The 17,369-nt window shown below is 35.4% G+C and overlaps 1 protein-coding gene across 1 annotated transcript; it reads right to left on the bottom strand.

Annotated features, from left to right (window-relative positions):
• Positions 1 to 6,018: 6,018 nt before the first annotated feature.
• Positions 6,019 to 9,731, bottom strand: LOC104415920 (F-box/FBD/LRR-repeat protein At1g13570). Its single transcript, XM_010027377.3, has 5 exons — positions 9,432 to 9,731; positions 8,959 to 9,000; positions 7,275 to 8,111; positions 6,798 to 6,953; positions 6,019 to 6,610 (listed from the first exon to the last, which is right to left on the bottom strand). The coding sequence occupies exons 2-5, from the start codon at positions 8,959 to 8,961 to the stop codon at positions 6,329 to 6,331; spliced, it is 1,278 nt and encodes a 425-aa protein (XP_010025679.2). The 5' UTR covers positions 8,962 to 9,000; positions 9,432 to 9,731; the 3' UTR covers positions 6,019 to 6,328.
• Between the last annotated feature and the right edge of the window lie 7,638 nt (positions 9,732 to 17,369).

The raw sequence follows: 17,369 nt of genomic DNA, 5'->3' as shown, positions 1-17,369 counted from the left end.
TTTGTTTCTCTCCTCTCACGCTGTTTCTCTTCTTCTTCGCCTTTACTGTCTTTCTTTTTCATTATATATATATATATATATATATATATATGGCGAGTACTCGACGGGTGAGGATGTCGCAGCCCTCACTGGCCACAACGAGGGTTGTTTTCGTCGAATTCGGTGAGGACTCGACCCTCGCGGCTAGGGTGAGGGTCGCCCTCACCAGATCTAGCAATGGCTCGACCCTTGCCGGATTCGGAAGCTAGGTTGGGAGGTGACAACTTCATATATGTAGGGGATCTCGAGCATGCGGGGCCAAGCGAGGGCTCAAGGCCGCGGATGACCGGGGGCTTGGTCTTGCTCTTTGACTGAGGAGGGGGCGGCCATGGGCGCAGTGGACGACCTATGGAGAGAGGCAACAACATCAAAGCCACAAGGGACCTCGAGGATGTAGGGGCTAAGGGAGGGCTCAGGTCGCAGGTGATGACGGCGGGGAATTTGGGCTTGTGCTTGGGGCTTGGGGGCGGCGGACAACCTCAATGGTGGAGCCATCATCGAAGGGGGATCGGCAAACGAGGCGATTACGGAGGCAGACGAGAGAGAGCAGAGTGGGTCGACGGGAGGAAGAGAGAAAGAGCCGCGCCTAAAGATTATAGTAGAGGGAGAGAGACCGTGAAGAAGAGAAACAATGCACAAGGAGAGAGAAAGGGAGAAACAGATTTGAGGGTGGGCTCGCGATGGACACATATCGCGTGATGAATGAACTTTTGTAATTTGCTGAGTTGGCAACACTTGGGTATCCAATATTTCTGATGTATATATATATAAACACGGTTTAAGTCTTTATATAAAATTTAAAATACCGATATTACAATCAAATTGCATAGCTGGTTTTAGTCTGTCTTTGTCTTTGAATCGATCAGTACGGACGAAGTCGTATAAATCCAGGGCTGGATGAGGGGAACATAGACTATTTATAGCGTACATTCTAATAATCTCATCCATCATGGGTCACCCTTAAAATTACTAGCCTACTTTGACCATCCAACCGCATTGTAATACCGAAACCAAGATGGGCTAGGCCCATTTTAACTTGATAATGTAACTACATCCGAGGCTACGTACCATTGTCTCAGATATCTAATTTACTTCATGACAATATATTATTCACAAATTAAAATCTTGATTGTATGTGGCCACCTAGAAATGACATTTCAAGGAAGGGAAAATAACATAAATGATCTCTAAACTTTAATTTGATGTGCAATATGGTCTTTGAACTTTTAACTTATTTAATTTGGTCCCTAAACTTTAACTCAATTTATAGCACGGTTCCTAAACTTTGCCATGTACTTTAGCAAGCTTGGCGTGGAGTGTGTTTAGTTTGTAGTGTTTTAAGCATTTTTCGTACTTTGTAACTTTCATATCTATTGTCTTTAGCAACATTAGAGGGACTTGTCTAGGCACGTGGATGCAAGATGGTGTTTGATTGCTGTCAACAGAAATGAATAAAGCATCTTCTGTGGAAGATAGCTTTAGGTCCAAGGCATGCTTTTGGACTCGATACACTATTTGGTAATGAAGGGTTGTGGCAATTGAATCAGCAGTTTGGGGTGCTCCGTTTATTTGCAACTGAACTTTTAAGGCATCAAGGACTCGAGAATTGGACAAGGCCATATTGAAGTTAGGAAAAAGAGTAACAAAGACTTTGCCAGCATTAAGGGTAATCTCAACTGTTCCTATGCAAGCAAGTTGGTACTCGAGGAACCAAGTGTCAAGGAGCGCCATTTTGACGATGACTGGAAGGCCTTTTCATCCATGAAAGGTTAAAGCAAGATAGACTGCTCCGAAATGAAAATGTGTAAACCCTTGAGAATGCCATTGTTGGACAAGTTCAAGAGGAAAATGAAGATTAACAAAATGTTCTTGCTGAGTAGCAAGAATAGCATGCTGATCAAAACGAGTAAACTGGATATGCTCCTTGACATCTTTTGGAGTTTGTTGGATTAGTTTTTTAATAGAATGGATAGACTTTTGGTATATGTTCAACTTAGTTTCTAAATTATATAGAAGTATTAAATGTTGTCCCTAAACTTGAAATTAATGGATGACAACATTAAACATTTTCATATAATTCAGAAACTAAGTTGAATATGTCCTCCAAGTTTAAGGACCGCATTGAATAAATTGAAAGTCTGGAAATCACATTGCATGTTAGGTTAAAGTTTAGGGATTACATTAAATAACTTAAAAGTGCAAAGACCATATTGCATATTAAATTTAAAATTTTAAAACCATTTATGTCCTTATCCCGTTGAAAAACAACCTCGACTAATAATCACCCTCACTAAGACATAACATGATATCTCTCAATAGATGTCTGACGACGATACGATTACAGATGCTAAGCAATTCAGCCGTCATGGGTCAATGTGGCTGTGTAGCAGAAAATAGCATTCTCTGAGGTGATCTAACCTACTGCCATTTTCAAGTCCGGTCCTCTTTTGATTTCTGTGGAAACTTAATACTTCCAAAGAAGTCAAGGAAATCCAATTGGTGCTTATGCGATATAAGTCTGTTATCACCTCAAACTTACGGTAATATTGTATGGTATCATTTTTTAGACATATCCTTTTGATGAAACCGTCGTACCCAAGACAGACACCCAAATCTTGAGTATCTACTAGAATTAGCAACGTGCACAATTAAACATGATGTATTAATCGACTCATAATGATGATCATCAGATATATAATAACTATATTCACTACACATAAGCATATGTATTACGAATGAACATCAGAATAACAAATCAAAATCAAAATTAGGGTAATGATACTATTAAGTACCTGAACACATGCTGATTTTACAATTGAATATCTAATTTTTTTTTTTGTTATATCAAGTACCTGAACTTTTCAAATGTGAATGAATATGAAACATTCATTAAGATCACAAATGGGAAATGGGAAATTGAACATTGATGCAGCTAAATAGCTGTTAACCATCCATATTAAAGTTCTATATGACATCTTAAAGTTCTATAACCATCCATATTAAAGTCAACATAGACATCTTGGATGTCAAAATTGTCCAAGCCGACACTCTCTTTCTCTTTCTATAACCAAAACCTAAATGGAGATGACTTGATTTTTCCTAAATAGGCAAGCAGTCACTATTATGTAAGTAAGCCGCGTCTCACATTGAGCCAAATTTGAAATGTTGAGATACTTCATTAAAGTAAAAAAATAAAATAAAATTAGGTACTTGGTTGTAAAATCGAGAAGAATTCAAGTGCTTGTTTCATAATCCGAATAAAATTAGTCAATGATTGCAAAAGGAAAACATTATTATGTCTCGTCCATGGCATAGACCAAATGATTCAATATTTTCTAAAGTATCATTTGTTTAGCAGAAAAGTTAATAATTTGGATTTTTTTAAAAGAATCGCTTATATCTCTTACATAAATGAATAAGTGAAAATTATTTTATCATCAATGTAGATGTTTAAATATAAATTATTATTGATAATGAAAATACTTTGTATTGACTGATTATTCTAAGCGATATAAACAATCAGATTTAGGAAAATATTTTTCAAGTCATTTATATTCTACGAAATAATTGTAGCCTGAAAGAAAGTAAGACAAAACTTATTTCAATTGTCTATTAAAGCCTTCAAGATGGAGTTAACTATGAAACGTCAAAAAATAGTTAAAACTGGCAGCCTGTACTTGGAAAACATATAAGTCGGCATATATAATTTGCTACTTTGAAAGATATTAAATATCTTTAATTTGCAGACTAATGAAGTGAGTACTAAAATCAAAAAAAAAAAATCAATACTCAACAAATATTGTAAGACTTTCCATAAAACAGATAATTCCTTCACTTATGCAAAAACCTGAATAAAACAATCACCAATGAATGCAATTAATTGCATTGCCAATGGAACATAGATATCCAGGGAAGTCAAATGTGTCATAAGATAAACATGTCGATTGCATCTATTCTTTTAACATGATAACAAACCCTCATCCCATATCATGAAATGGAAAAACTTTCAAGAAGTTAATGGGCAATATTAAATGAAAATGACCAAGTTCTAAATATAAAATATTTTCTTTTACTTGATGGCCTTTATACAAAATTTAGTAATTAACAGATCACGCTTGATTAACAAGAAAGAGCAATTAGGGACTCTCCGAAAGATACCAATCTCTAACTTAAATGTCTTTGCCAAGGAATCTAAAGAAGTTTGCAAAACCAGGGATAAGTTATATAATAATACATTTAATGATCAAGAAAACATATTTTTGTCCCAAAAATTGACTCTTTAAAGCAAATTTTAAACACCAATACCAGAATTCAACCTTCCATCTCATATGATTAAGTAGTATCTAGGAACTTCACAGTAAGGGCATGCATAGAAACCAGAAATTGCTTAGATTGACTCGGAACCAGCGTTTCCTATGGGTACCAATCTAGTTTCTAGTCTAATTTGTTAGAACTAGTGAGTATTGATCTGATTTCCAGTTCTGGACATGAAACCACCCACTAGACCAAGATATATATATATGAAAATTCCGATTCAATTACTTAATTATTTTGTATTTTTTTTCAACCAATAAATGTACATATATATATATATATATATATATATTTGTTGTCTTGGACATTATTGTCTAATTTTCTCTCTTAGGCGCACAATAGAATTAACCCCTACTTTTTGTTCATTCTGATAGTCCATTTACTCACTTTATTCAGTCAAAACAAAATAAACAAACGAACAGGATGGAGGAGGATGGAGGAGACTGATGGGATATGTCCATAAATGTTGTAGTGCTAAGAGCCAACGGCTCATTTTAAGAGCATAATTAGGTTTCTCATTAGTCATCCTATGATTAAATTAGGTTGACGTTAAAAAAATGGATCGAACGATTAATGTTTTACCTTCTATGGATTTTAGGAATTTTAAGGTAGGAATGATAACCATTTTGGCTGAAAATTAATTTGTGGAAGAGAAATGTATTTTTCTATTTCTATTCTTAGATGAGTTTCTAAGTGAAAATACGTGTTTATTCAAAATAGAAATTTATTTGATAATGACACAAAATTTCTCCCTTCTGACAGTGGCGATGGTTAGTGATTGGCAGCGACGGTGGCGACGGTCGGCGACTGACAACGACGGTGGCGGCCAGTAGCGGGGAGTGGCGGCAACGGACGGTGAACGGTGGCTAACGACGACGGATGAACTACCGACTAATAGCGAGAACAAACAATGAGAAGGGTTTTTATTTCTCTTTTCCGTTCTAGAAATAGAAAAGTATATTTCTGATTTCTATTCCAAACTTATTTATAGAGTAGAAATCTATTTCAAAATAAAATAGTTTTACCAAACGGAATTCTATTCCATAAACGAGTTCGGAATAGAAAATAATTTTAGAACATAAATAAAATGGTTATCATGCGTGCCTTAACGTAAAGTCTAATTCTCCACATGTTCTTAGTGTTGAGAAACCCTAAGAAAACCTCAACATAACCATTCAAGAAATTAAATTCTTAGCTAATGAGTCATTTTGCCCTAGCAATTCAATCGGAATTTAAGACCAAACAAACTTTAGTGTTGTCCATAAAAATTAGGTTGACCATGATATTAATTGATGAATACAATTTTGTAGAGATTGGAGACCAACTCTATGGATTCACCTTAGACCAGACCTCAATTTTTCAGAACCAGTCCTTGATAGGTAGTTCTTGGTTCCAAGGTGAGAACCATCCACCCAAGCCATACTCACCCCTACTTCCCAGTAAAATTTAACCTCACGAAAGAGACAATCGAGCAAATCTTAAAAAGTTATGGCGCATTATAACAATACTCGTCTATAGGTATAGGGTGCAACACACAAATAAATATTCTCTACATTAACAATCAAAAAGGCACATCTTATAATATTACCACGACCTTGACTTACAACACAAAAATGTCCTCTAGGAGATGGACCACATGCGCGATAAGATAATGAACATCTCGTAAAAGAAAACTTGTGGATACTCCACGATTCTCAACAAGCGAACTTGGCGGTCACACACCCATATCACAACGCGTAAGTATTCCCAAAACTGGGATGTGAAGCATAGTCCACAACATCATGGAAAATTCCACCGATCTCAATACATGCAGTTTAGTTCTCAAGCAAACATTGAATCATGTGAAATCTCCGAAAAAAAAAAAAAAAAAAAAAAAGCTCAAAAAACCATGAGAAAGCTCTTCGTGTCACCGTGGCAATCCACTTCGGTAACCAAAGTACTTGCCACAGGAGACAGCTGCCAGAATCCCAAGATGTCACGGATCCAAATAGATGATTTCTGCTCGGACCGATGCTCGCCGAAACCGCAGCAACTCTTTCATCATCAGCAATTGTCCATTGGCCGAAGCGGGCTTCATGGTCATCCTCTCAAGTGCAGGAGAAGCCAAAAGCAGGAAGCTTATGAAACCCAGCTCAAGCCTAGTTCCAGATATGCCAGTAACTTTCACCAGCCGCAACTGGTCAAACGGGCAACTCCAATGCTCGTCTTCCCAAAAGTTAACAAAACTCTCCATAAGGAACGCTTCTTCAGGCCGAGCCTACATCAAATTTTGATGACATCAAATATTCCAGAAGTCGTCAATTCTAGAATACAAGTCAGGCCTTGCTAATTTACCATGGACAGTGCGTGTAAAAATCAGCTGAATGTACAGGTAAAAGGCCAGCACCAGGAACACTAATTCGTTCGAAGTACTACACTATATTGGAGGGGTCCAGAAGACTGACCAATATCTCAAGTTCTTGTAAATTTGGGGAGCTTCTCAATAGGCATAAAGCAGCTTTATTCTCTTCACAGTCGTCAAAGTTTATGCGCAAGGAAAGGTAACCGAGATCCACACATGGGCTAGGCAACTTCAATGGCACATCACCAACAGCCAAATACTGGATAAAAAGAACAAATACAATGAAGCCACTAATCACCAGTGAACATGTGCAGTAGTGTAGTGTAGAAGCCAATGAGATGCGGAAACAGAATTAAGATAAGGAGAAATATATTAGTTAAGGGAATGACTTTAAAATTTGAGGAACAACCCCCTCATGATTTCACCGTTCAACTTCTCACTGAAAAAGAAAAAGAAAGCTAAATATATTATGTAAAAGGGAAAAAAGGATATTTCAAAGTCATATAGATCCATTACATCGATGGTTATCCATTTTGTAGACATACATGAGCTACTGTTTAGTGGGGTGAAAAACCATTACCTTCAAAAAGTAACTCTGTATCTCAAGTCTTCGAATATGAGGCAAATGAGCAAAGAACTTGATCAAATTGCTGGTGTAACCAGGCCGTTTGCCGATCTTATCTTTGGCATACAAGCCGATGGAGACTAGAGCTAACTGAAATGTATTTTTAAAACTTACATCATCAAAAACACCTCCAATGTCAAAGAACAAAAGGCTTGTTGCGTTAATGTTAAGATGTGAGAAACCATCAAAGTTCATCAACGTCAGTCTTTCGAGAAGAGGACAGCTTGTTATCAGATGTTCAAACACATCTTGCCCCATTGTAATGTGTTGCAAATCGAGGCTCTTTAAATTCTTAAAGCCATGGAACGTTGGTGGAGGTCTGACCAAACAATTGAACAGCTCCAGGTGCGTCAAATTCTGGCATGAAAACAAACAAGAATGCAGCTTGTATCTTTGGCCTTTCCATATTTCAAGAACAAATTCTCTGATAGGGCTCCTCGACAGATGGAGAATCCACCGGTCGATATCAGTGACACCAACAAGATCCCGATGAGAAAGCCTAAATTTGTACACGGGACCAGTATGAAGTAAGAGAACATGGTCGATAATGCTCACAAGCTTACTCTTGATGACTGCCTGGTCTTGGGAAGTAAGTGAAATACAATGGTTGTCAAATACAAGATTTGGAAGTGTGGCCCACTTGTACCGCCATTTTGTTGACAGAACACTTGTTCTTACTGCATCCCTTATTGACAACTGAGACAAGATTTGATCTATAATATGTCCTGGCAAGCTACTGAGCCTATCCAGTTCGATCTCTGTCTGGCAAGGACTTTTGGGTGGCTCTCTTTTCTGCAGCAAGATTCATCCATCAGATGACTAAGAATATAAATCAAAAGAAAGTAGTGGTAAGATTTTCTCAAAGTGCATCCATCTTGGATAGGAAATCAGAGTAGGGGCGTAAACGTAGCATGATGGATCAAGATAAATAATTTCAGACATCTCCCTTGATAATTATAGGGGTGAGTCCTCTATTAAGTCTATCCTTCACCTTGTAAGACTGACAGGAGAGCCAATGAAACTACTAGATATGAACACAAGCAAAGCATCTCCAAAACATAGTGTTCAACTTTGTCAGAAAGTAAAGTCCCCTTTTCCAGCTTTCCCCATATAGAACAAAACACCTTTACAACATCAGAATCTTTCTAATGAATATCATTCTTAAGAATATAAGGTGTATGTAAGCAAATCACTGATGACACTGAGCTGCTGCTTTAATACATGCCAGGATGAAAACCATGCCAACTTATGGCTTGTACTTTCCAAGAACACTCCACAAGACATCCCCAGCTACCTCCCACTAATTTTTGTGATCAGAACTCAGAAGAACCACTGGAGTGAATTTGTTTTTCCCTCTTCCCCAAAGTAATTCATGCATATAGAATGCAATTCCTTTTAAATTAACTGATTTTCTTTTCCTAGTGTCAAGAGTGTACTAGAGCACCTCAAACAGACTGCCTTTAACTGCATCATACAATCAATAAGTCTAGCATCTGATGGAGCATTCCAGTAGGCAAAGATATAGCTGTCAAATTTCACACGATTCATAAATCAATTCGCAACTTGGCCCATGAAAACAAAAAAACAATTGACATCTATAGCACTTTAGCACGAACTACAGAAAAAAACTCCAGCTTACCATCTTGCTTTCTTCCAGCTATTTCCAAAAACCTTGCCCTTCCTGAAATTGAAAACACAAAATGAGAATCATTCTCAGGGATCAACTTCACCAGCTAAAACATCCGCTCACATTTCAAATGAACAGAAGCATCATAAGCTCAAAATCATCAGCAAAGGCCACAGTGCACAAATCGGGCACCCTCAGTTCACGCGCATACCTAAACCCCAATCATTACACTATCTCTTTTCCGTTTGACAAACATGTGAATTCAACCTCGGACATAACAACCGCATGCATTCCAAGAATATCTTGGGTCGAGTACATACAAAAATTAACCAATTACGATGCCATAAGCGGATACACTGTGTTTCACCAGGATGAATTTCGGGTGGTCCTTTTTTAAGGGAAGGAACGAATTTCTTCAAGCGAAGCAGGGACTTGAACAAGAATTCGCGACCGTCGACTGACTCGTGGAAAAGGGAGCAAATTACCTGGGGAGGCGCGCAAAAGAAATGGGTATGTCGAGGATTCCGACGAGGTCCGATTCAAGTCGAAGAAGCCATCTCAGAGCGACCGGCACGCTCTCCAGCAAGCGACCGCGAGAAGCTCTTGACGAAGAAGGAGAAGAAGAAAGGGGGTGAAATTATCATTTCAATCCCAGAAATTCTGTAACGTAGCAGCTTGCACCTGAAGAGGAATATTTAAATATTTATGCCAAGAAGGAGGAAAGAGAGAGCAAGGAAACGGGGAGGGTGGATTTTGGTTATGAGTGGAACTGTGAAAGCCAATGTTTGTTTGTGCTCTTTTTCTTCTCCTGTTCATGATTTTTTCTTTTCTTGGGGAACATAAAAAGTACAAAAACTTTTTGTTCTAAATTTATTTCTTTTCGAAAATAAATTTATTTTAGAAATTAAAAAAAGAAAAACTTGTTTCTTATTCCTCGGACACTTCTGAAAGATAATTTTTCTCTCCTTTTCTTTTTTTTTTCTTAATTTTCTTCTTCTTTTTCTTTTTTTTCTTTGGCTGATCACTAACCTCGGTCATGCCTAGTGATCGGCTATCGAGGGTCAGCGACCTCGCCGAAGTATCACCACCCCTAGCGAAGCTCGGCCTCGCCTTGGCTAGGTGAGCTTGAGCTCACCTGATTCGCCGAGGTTGAGCCTTGCCCGCCGGCTTGGGCTTGCCGAGCCACCGCCAAGCGATGCCAACCTGGCGGTGGCCCAGCGAGCCTCGCCGTGGCTAGGTGAGGCCGTCGGCCAAAAAGAAGAAAAATGAAAAAGAAAAAAAGAAAAATAGAATAAAAATATTTAAAAATTAAAATAAACAAAAAATTATATATATAGGTTTACTAAACGTGTTTCTCTTCTTTTTCTATTTCAAGAACAAATTTATCAAACGCGTTTAAAATTATTTCAAAATTATTTCGGGGACAATTATGTTCAAATAATTTTTATTTCTAAATTTTATTTCTAAACAATTTTTAAACATAAACATTACTAAACGCGCCCAAAGTGACTGGCCCACGAAATTCAGACGCTCAAAGCGAAGGAGAGACTCCTCATGGGATGTTTGGCTGGAGAAGGTTCGTTCAATAAACCTCATTTGTTTTGCAAAAAAAAAAAAAAAGGATAACTAATAGTAATGTATGGATAAAAGTGTCGCAACTCATTTTTTGGAATTAGCGACTGATCTTATTGACTTTGAAATTGAATCGATTCTTGGGGTTGACCCCGATACTAATGGGGGATGTTTTGGTCTTTGTTTTATATTATTATATATACAATACGTCCTAAAATATGTAAATACCAAATTATCACATTAATCTAACTACTTAAATTTTCAGAAAAACGGTCTTAAAAAATTCTTATGTAGTTTGAGAGTAGGATCTTCTGAATTCAACAATCCCGATTCAAAAATGGCGAAGATCCAAGTGCTGCTACTCCTTGCCACGTCGGTCTCATCCTCATCCTCGACCTTTCAAGCATCCCAGAGGGCCAGAGCCACTCGCGAATTGGCCGTGGGGACCTCCTTAATGATAATCACCCTGTTGTCCCACCTTTACTGAGCATCACCGCGAGCAGCCATGGAAGGAAGGGCACACGACGAATGTGAGATCTCCGGTCGAAAGGATAAGTCCAAGCGGGGGTCGAGAAGCTTTGCTCGGAAATTTGAGGCAAGAAGAGAAAGGGCTGGCTGAAGCAGTGGTGATTTTTCTTTGGAAGTCGGAAGGAAAATTCGACTAGAATTTCTCTGTCCAGCGCACATCGAGAAAAGAGGAGAGAATCCTTTGGTCTATTGTCGTGCCATTTAGGGACCATCGGAGAGAGTCCGCCGACTCCAAAGTTTTCTTTGTCCCCCGTTTGTTCTTTCTCGCAGGTTTACCGACGTTCATCAACCGTGCGGCACATCTCAAGGCGTGGACTTCCCGAGGAACGAATACATAGACAAAGAAGGCGGCACAGCCACGTAGTGGAGAGGGAGAGGGAGAGGGAGAAGGAGAAACTCGTTGATGTTTTTTCACGTTGCGCCTGTGGCTCACCGAGCGACACCGTCGCTACCATGGTCCGTATGTTCTCTTGGCCATGCGTCGTCTCTAGCCATTGTGTGCCGCCCGCCCTCATTGACTGCCCATCTGTCGAGCCCTGTGATCTTGATTTCGCTCCAATTACGTCAAGTTTGAATTTGTAAAGTTAATCTTCAAATTAGGTAATATGTTTTATGACCTGTTTTGAGTGATTTGTTGTATTCAGCTAAATATTTGATTAAATAATGTATATCCACATTGCCCTAAAAGATCACATAAGTTAGGAAGTTACTTTCTTAGACGGCCATTCGATCTCTAACTATGAGATGCGATGCTTATCGTCACGGAAAATCTTCCATTTTATCTATAACCATTTGGATACGATTGTCCGATTTACCCATTTCCAAAATAAATGGATCATCTTCCATCAATATTCATAACTAATTGGATATGATCTATAGTATTGAATGGGTCAACCTAAATTTCTTCAATTAAAACTTGACGGCTCGATTTTTTCTTGAGCGAAATTCCTCAAATTGGGAAGTTTTCATGTGAATTTCTCAAAATGGACCTCAAATTTGACTTTTCAACATGGCAATTCTCGAAATTAAATGAACAAGTATATTAAAGATAGCCCCTAGACCAAATGTCATAAAAGGAACTGCACCTAATTATGACCAAAACAAAAGTAATTTTATTTTTGATTGATTTAGAACCTAAAATCGAAAAATTTGTAAAACAAGATTCTTAAACGAATTTTGTAAAATTTTCGACATATAAATCAAATTGATACTAAATTGAAGCGTTTTGAGGATTTTTTATTTTTCCAATTGTTTTGTCAAATCTTTCTTTTTATTGATTTTCCTAAAATGATTTTTTGAAAAATCATTTGACCAAAATGAAATCAAGGTTAACTAATTTTTTTCTTGGGATGAAAAGCTAATTTTTTACCCGAGATTGACTTTCAATCAAAGGGTTAAACAAAAAGTCAGCACAAAAGTCAATTATTTGACTTTTCAGGTTTTTTTTTTCTTGAAAATGAATAGGAAATTACTCAAAAGTAACAATGCAAAAGAAATAAGTGAAAAACAACACTTTTTGGTTGAAAAAATGGGCTCCATCGTGATCGGAAACTCAAATCTTGATTTTTTATCTTTTTATGACGAGTCGATTGAAAATCGATGTTAACAATTTTGAAACAAATTGCATGATTTGTTCTTGATTATTTTCTTGCTTGTTTGAGAATACATTCATAGCATATTTTTAAAGCATTTGTCCCTACAATTTTGAATGCAGATAGATAAGTTAGATGGAGGCAAGGTATTTCTCAAACATGAGTTTTAATTATGTTTAACAATATTAATGTGAACTGACATCTATGGTGGGGGATTTTTTTGGAATCTCTTGTGTAAAGGTTTACATAATATGCTAATGTTTGGGAAAAAAATCTAGCATGTGATTGAGGCTTCCCCACGACCTTTGTAATTGGGTTTTCTTTTTGGTTTCATTGGGGAATTTTTCTGCAAATAGAATTGATATTTGTATTGGAATGATAGTTCCTTGTGCAATGTGATGTCCCAAAAATCTGATTTTTGTTTGAAAATATGATATTTTAGTATGAGAGACTACTAAGCCAATTTTATGGGTAATGCTTATAAAAACATATATATGTTTGAAATACTAGTCTATATTAGTTGAAAATATTAGGACATCATCTATGTATACTAGAATATTTTTAGAATAATGACTAAAAATATCATTCATGATTCTTTGAAATTCAGAATGTGCATTTTTTAAGACAAAAGGCATCACATTTTGTTCGTATTGTTCAAATGATACCATGAATGTTGTTTTATATTTATCTACCTCATTCATTTGGATTTGACAAAATCCCAATTTCATATCAAATTTTGAAAATATTTTTGAATTATGAAGTCGGTTTAATAAGTCATTCTAGTTTAGAATTGAAAACCTAATCCATTTTAACGCTTTATTGAAAGGCTTGTAATTGATGACTAATTTGAGTACTCTCATTTCTAATACATTATTTTTATTGACATAGAAAGCAAAGCAACTTTAGGGTGATTGACTTTTTCTAATTAATTTTTTTATCTAATAAATCTTGAATTTCTTTTTGGCAAAATTGCAAAACTTCTTGATTTATTTGAGTTGGTCAAGCTTTGTGGGAATTTGTTTTTTTGAAAAATATGGTTTATATGGTAAACTGACAATATGTTTCTTTCTTTCTTTCCCAAAATGCATTAAGTAAGGTAGAACATATATTTTGTTCAATGTATTTCTTAAGAGAAGCAATTTTATCTTTTATCTTTTGTTCAAGTATTTTTGCTCTATTCTTTTAAATTTGAAATCATCTTTTAAATGTTGAAGCTGTTCATCTTCTTCTTTTTTTTTACAACAATTGAGTGTACTTGTAATATATTTAAATTTCTTGTTTGAGGTTCGGTGATGAATTTGAAAGTAATCTTTTTTATTCAAAGCTTGTGTTTCAATTCCTTCTCTGGTGACGATAAAGAGTTGGATTAATTGTATAAAAGGTGTACCCATATTACATTTTGCCTCATAACTTTGACTAAAAGGAAAGATATTTCATGAGACATTTAAATTTTTTTTATTACCGAAGCTTATGATAATTTATAATTAATTCTAACTTTTTCTCTTGAGGCTAACTTTAATGATTTCATGGTTTTCTCAAGATATTTTGTTGGTGTTAACCCTTTTCTTGTGCAATTAAGGTCTATATCTATTATCCATTTCTCGATGTTATTTCTAATGAAGTCATTAAAAAAACCGGATCAAAATTACTTGCTGAATTTTCAAATTCTTTCTCTTTCCCTTTATCTATTTTGGATTTTATTGCCAAAATTTCTTTTTGCATCTGGGCTTGGGTAGCCTAAAGAGCTTGTATTTCTAATTTTCAGTGATTAATTCCATTACTAAGGTCATTAATATTAATAGGTTTAGATTGGATTTTCCTATTTTTGTCAAGAATATCTTTGAGATTATAAGTTGTAGTAAAATTAGTAGGAATTTTCATAGAAAATTGGAGTCTATCTAAATATTATTTTTTAGCTTCTAAATCTATTATTGTATTAGTGGTTTTTAATAAAAATTCTTCTTCTTTTGTTAAAACATTGATTTAAGGTGTTGGTGCACTAGGAAAGGAATCATAAGTTTCTATTTCATTGATTTGAAGAACCCTCTTCTTCAAGGAAGTCTTCTAAAGAAGTATCATTATATGTGGTTGCCATAATGCTATTAAGTTGATCGAGAGTTTCTCCATCTATTGTGAGCTCATTTATTCGACAGTATTTTGAAAAATGCCATATTTTCCCACGATTGTAACATTTAACATCTTTGTTAATTTTCCTTTTAGGTTTTTGTTTGAGTTTATTTTGCTTATTAGCATGTGATTTGTTTTCGTAATAATTTTGGGTTTTCATTTGTAGAAGGACAATCTCCTTTACACTTTAGTTTTGATGGTTTGAAGGATCATATTGAGAATAGAAATCTCCTAAATCCCTATTGCTTAATGATTGTTCTTTTTTGAGCTATTTTTGTAATTTGATTGAATTACACATTTATGTTCCTTGTTTATAAACATACGAAATGTATCCCCATATGATAATAGGTGATAAGGTATTTGATCCTTGTATTCTACTCTTATTTTATTGTGAACCTGGTCGCCTATCAAATAGTGTAATTTTGCTAAAAAAATTTCTTTCTAAAAGGTTTGGTTATAATCTAGCCTAACCAATTCCCTTCGTAGGAAAAGATCTTTATATTCTCTAAATCTTGCTAAGGATTTGCATTTTGATATTTGAAAGAAGATCTTGATTTATATCTCTTATGTGATTTGGGTCTTCTATAAAGTGTTGAGATATGGAATCGATGACAATACAAATAACATCTCAATGGCTTGTCCATTTGCATCCTCAATATGCTATCCAAATCCATCTATTTTATATGCATTTAAAAAATTGAGTTTTTTGTTCATTAGTCGGTAATTATCCCACAAATCTTTTCATTACCCTGTAAATCCGACTAGTAAAAGATTAACACGGCATGATCGGAAAGTTCTTGTTAGGATGATTGGTTCCCAATTCAATCAAGTTTCAAGGTGGAATCGGAAATCGAATTAGGAGAATTGATTCCCAATTTTAGGAATTGAGGATCGGATTGTTTGGTCCTAAGACTAGGAACTAGTCAGTCTGGTTTAGTCCAAAAGAACCAACCACTTCTTTCTAGTACTAAAGGGTGGCCATACACAACGAGATAAAATGACAAATCTTAAGATATTGACAAAAGCAATAATGAGTGAAGTGTTATTGTACCATAGTTTATAGTACTGATGGACGAGATAATGTTTAGTTCACATTTTATTGATTTTCTAAGAAATAAGTTGAAAAAAAGTATATATAGTCAGTCTGATCCAAAGCTCCCTTGGAACCAAGATCCGAACCACTTGGACATTGATTCCACTTTTAGGAAACAAGAATTAGACCAACACTCCCAAGTCAAATCGAACATTACAATCCCTTAGTTCTTGTTGAGTTTTATATGCATTTACTACCGTACCCATTTGATTTAGAATATTAATAATGTTATTTTCAGATACACCATATATTTCATTCATAAATGGCATTAGGAAAATATTTATTTTGGATCCTATGTGATAATTCTTCCAAAGCAATACCGATAGGTTTGGCTCTCTGATAGTAAAGTTTTGGGGGATTTTTCCATGAGAGTCTACATATTTCAGGAATTGATTCATTTTCAGATTTTTCATTGGATTTTTCAAGGATATTTATTTGTCTGGAGTTTCATTGATAACAAGTTCTCTTATCCTAAAGGTTTCTTTTGTTGGGGCTCCTCTAACACTAAGAATGTCAAGGATTGGCATTCTTTCTAAAGACCTTCTATTTTTTATAGCTTTAGCAAATTCATAACTATAGGTTTTAGGAAATTCAAAGGGTTTAAAGATTGGTGATTTAAGGGAATTAAGTTTTGGTAATGAGAAGAGTAGAATAAAATAGAAGATTCTATCATATTTAATTTTTTTGGTAAGGAGATTCTATCATATTTAATTAATTACCAATAGTATGGACATATTGATTAATATAATTATTTTCTTATATTATTTTTACATTTTGAGGATCAACGGTTTCAATTGTAATTTGAAAGGGTGTGACAATAATTTCACTATCTTTATGCTGGAATCTTTTTCAAAGGAGAATGATTAGATTCTATGTTTGGCCATAATCTAGTTGCCATCTATAAGCACGATCTAAAACATAAATTTATTTAGGTTGAAGGAAATATTCTTCAAACTAATAGAAGAAAAAGATATGAGTTTCATGTTCATAAAGGAGATTATAATATTTTTCTTAGTTTCTTTAGCTTGATCATGGAAAGTATTAAACAACTATTGTATAATTTCTTTGTTTTCTTTTGAATTGAATTCTTTGCTTAAAAATTTTAGGTTGGGGTCAAATTCTTTTTCAAGAGTAAGAGTCTTAGGGTCTACTTTGTGAATAAGTAGGAGAGTGACGAGGAGAATCTAATTTTTCAAGGTTTTGTTCAGTTTGGTCCCATTGATAAATGGATCTAAAAATCTAAAACTGATTATCAAGACCACTAATATTAGTTGTTATAAGATTACTAGGCTGATTTGAAGGTGTGGCATTATCTTGGTTTCTTGGTGGAAGAGTGATAATAGGAGGGAGGTTTGGATGAAGATCAACCGATCTTCTCAATGAATTAGAAGGAATTGATCTTCTATTAAATGATCTTCTAGGAGATAGAATGGTTATTTTTCCTTCTAGATATTGTACTATGTTTGTTAGTTCATTATTTCAAACAACACTTTGAGGGACTTGATTTTTCA

Source organism: Eucalyptus grandis, chromosome 6, assembly GCF_016545825.1.
Source record: "Eucalyptus grandis isolate ANBG69807.140 chromosome 6, ASM1654582v1, whole genome shotgun sequence".
Taxonomy (NCBI): domain Eukaryota; kingdom Viridiplantae; phylum Streptophyta; class Magnoliopsida; order Myrtales; family Myrtaceae; genus Eucalyptus; species Eucalyptus grandis.
The sequence above is the reverse complement of the archived record's forward strand: the minus strand, read 5'-3'. Positions and strand labels throughout refer to the sequence as shown.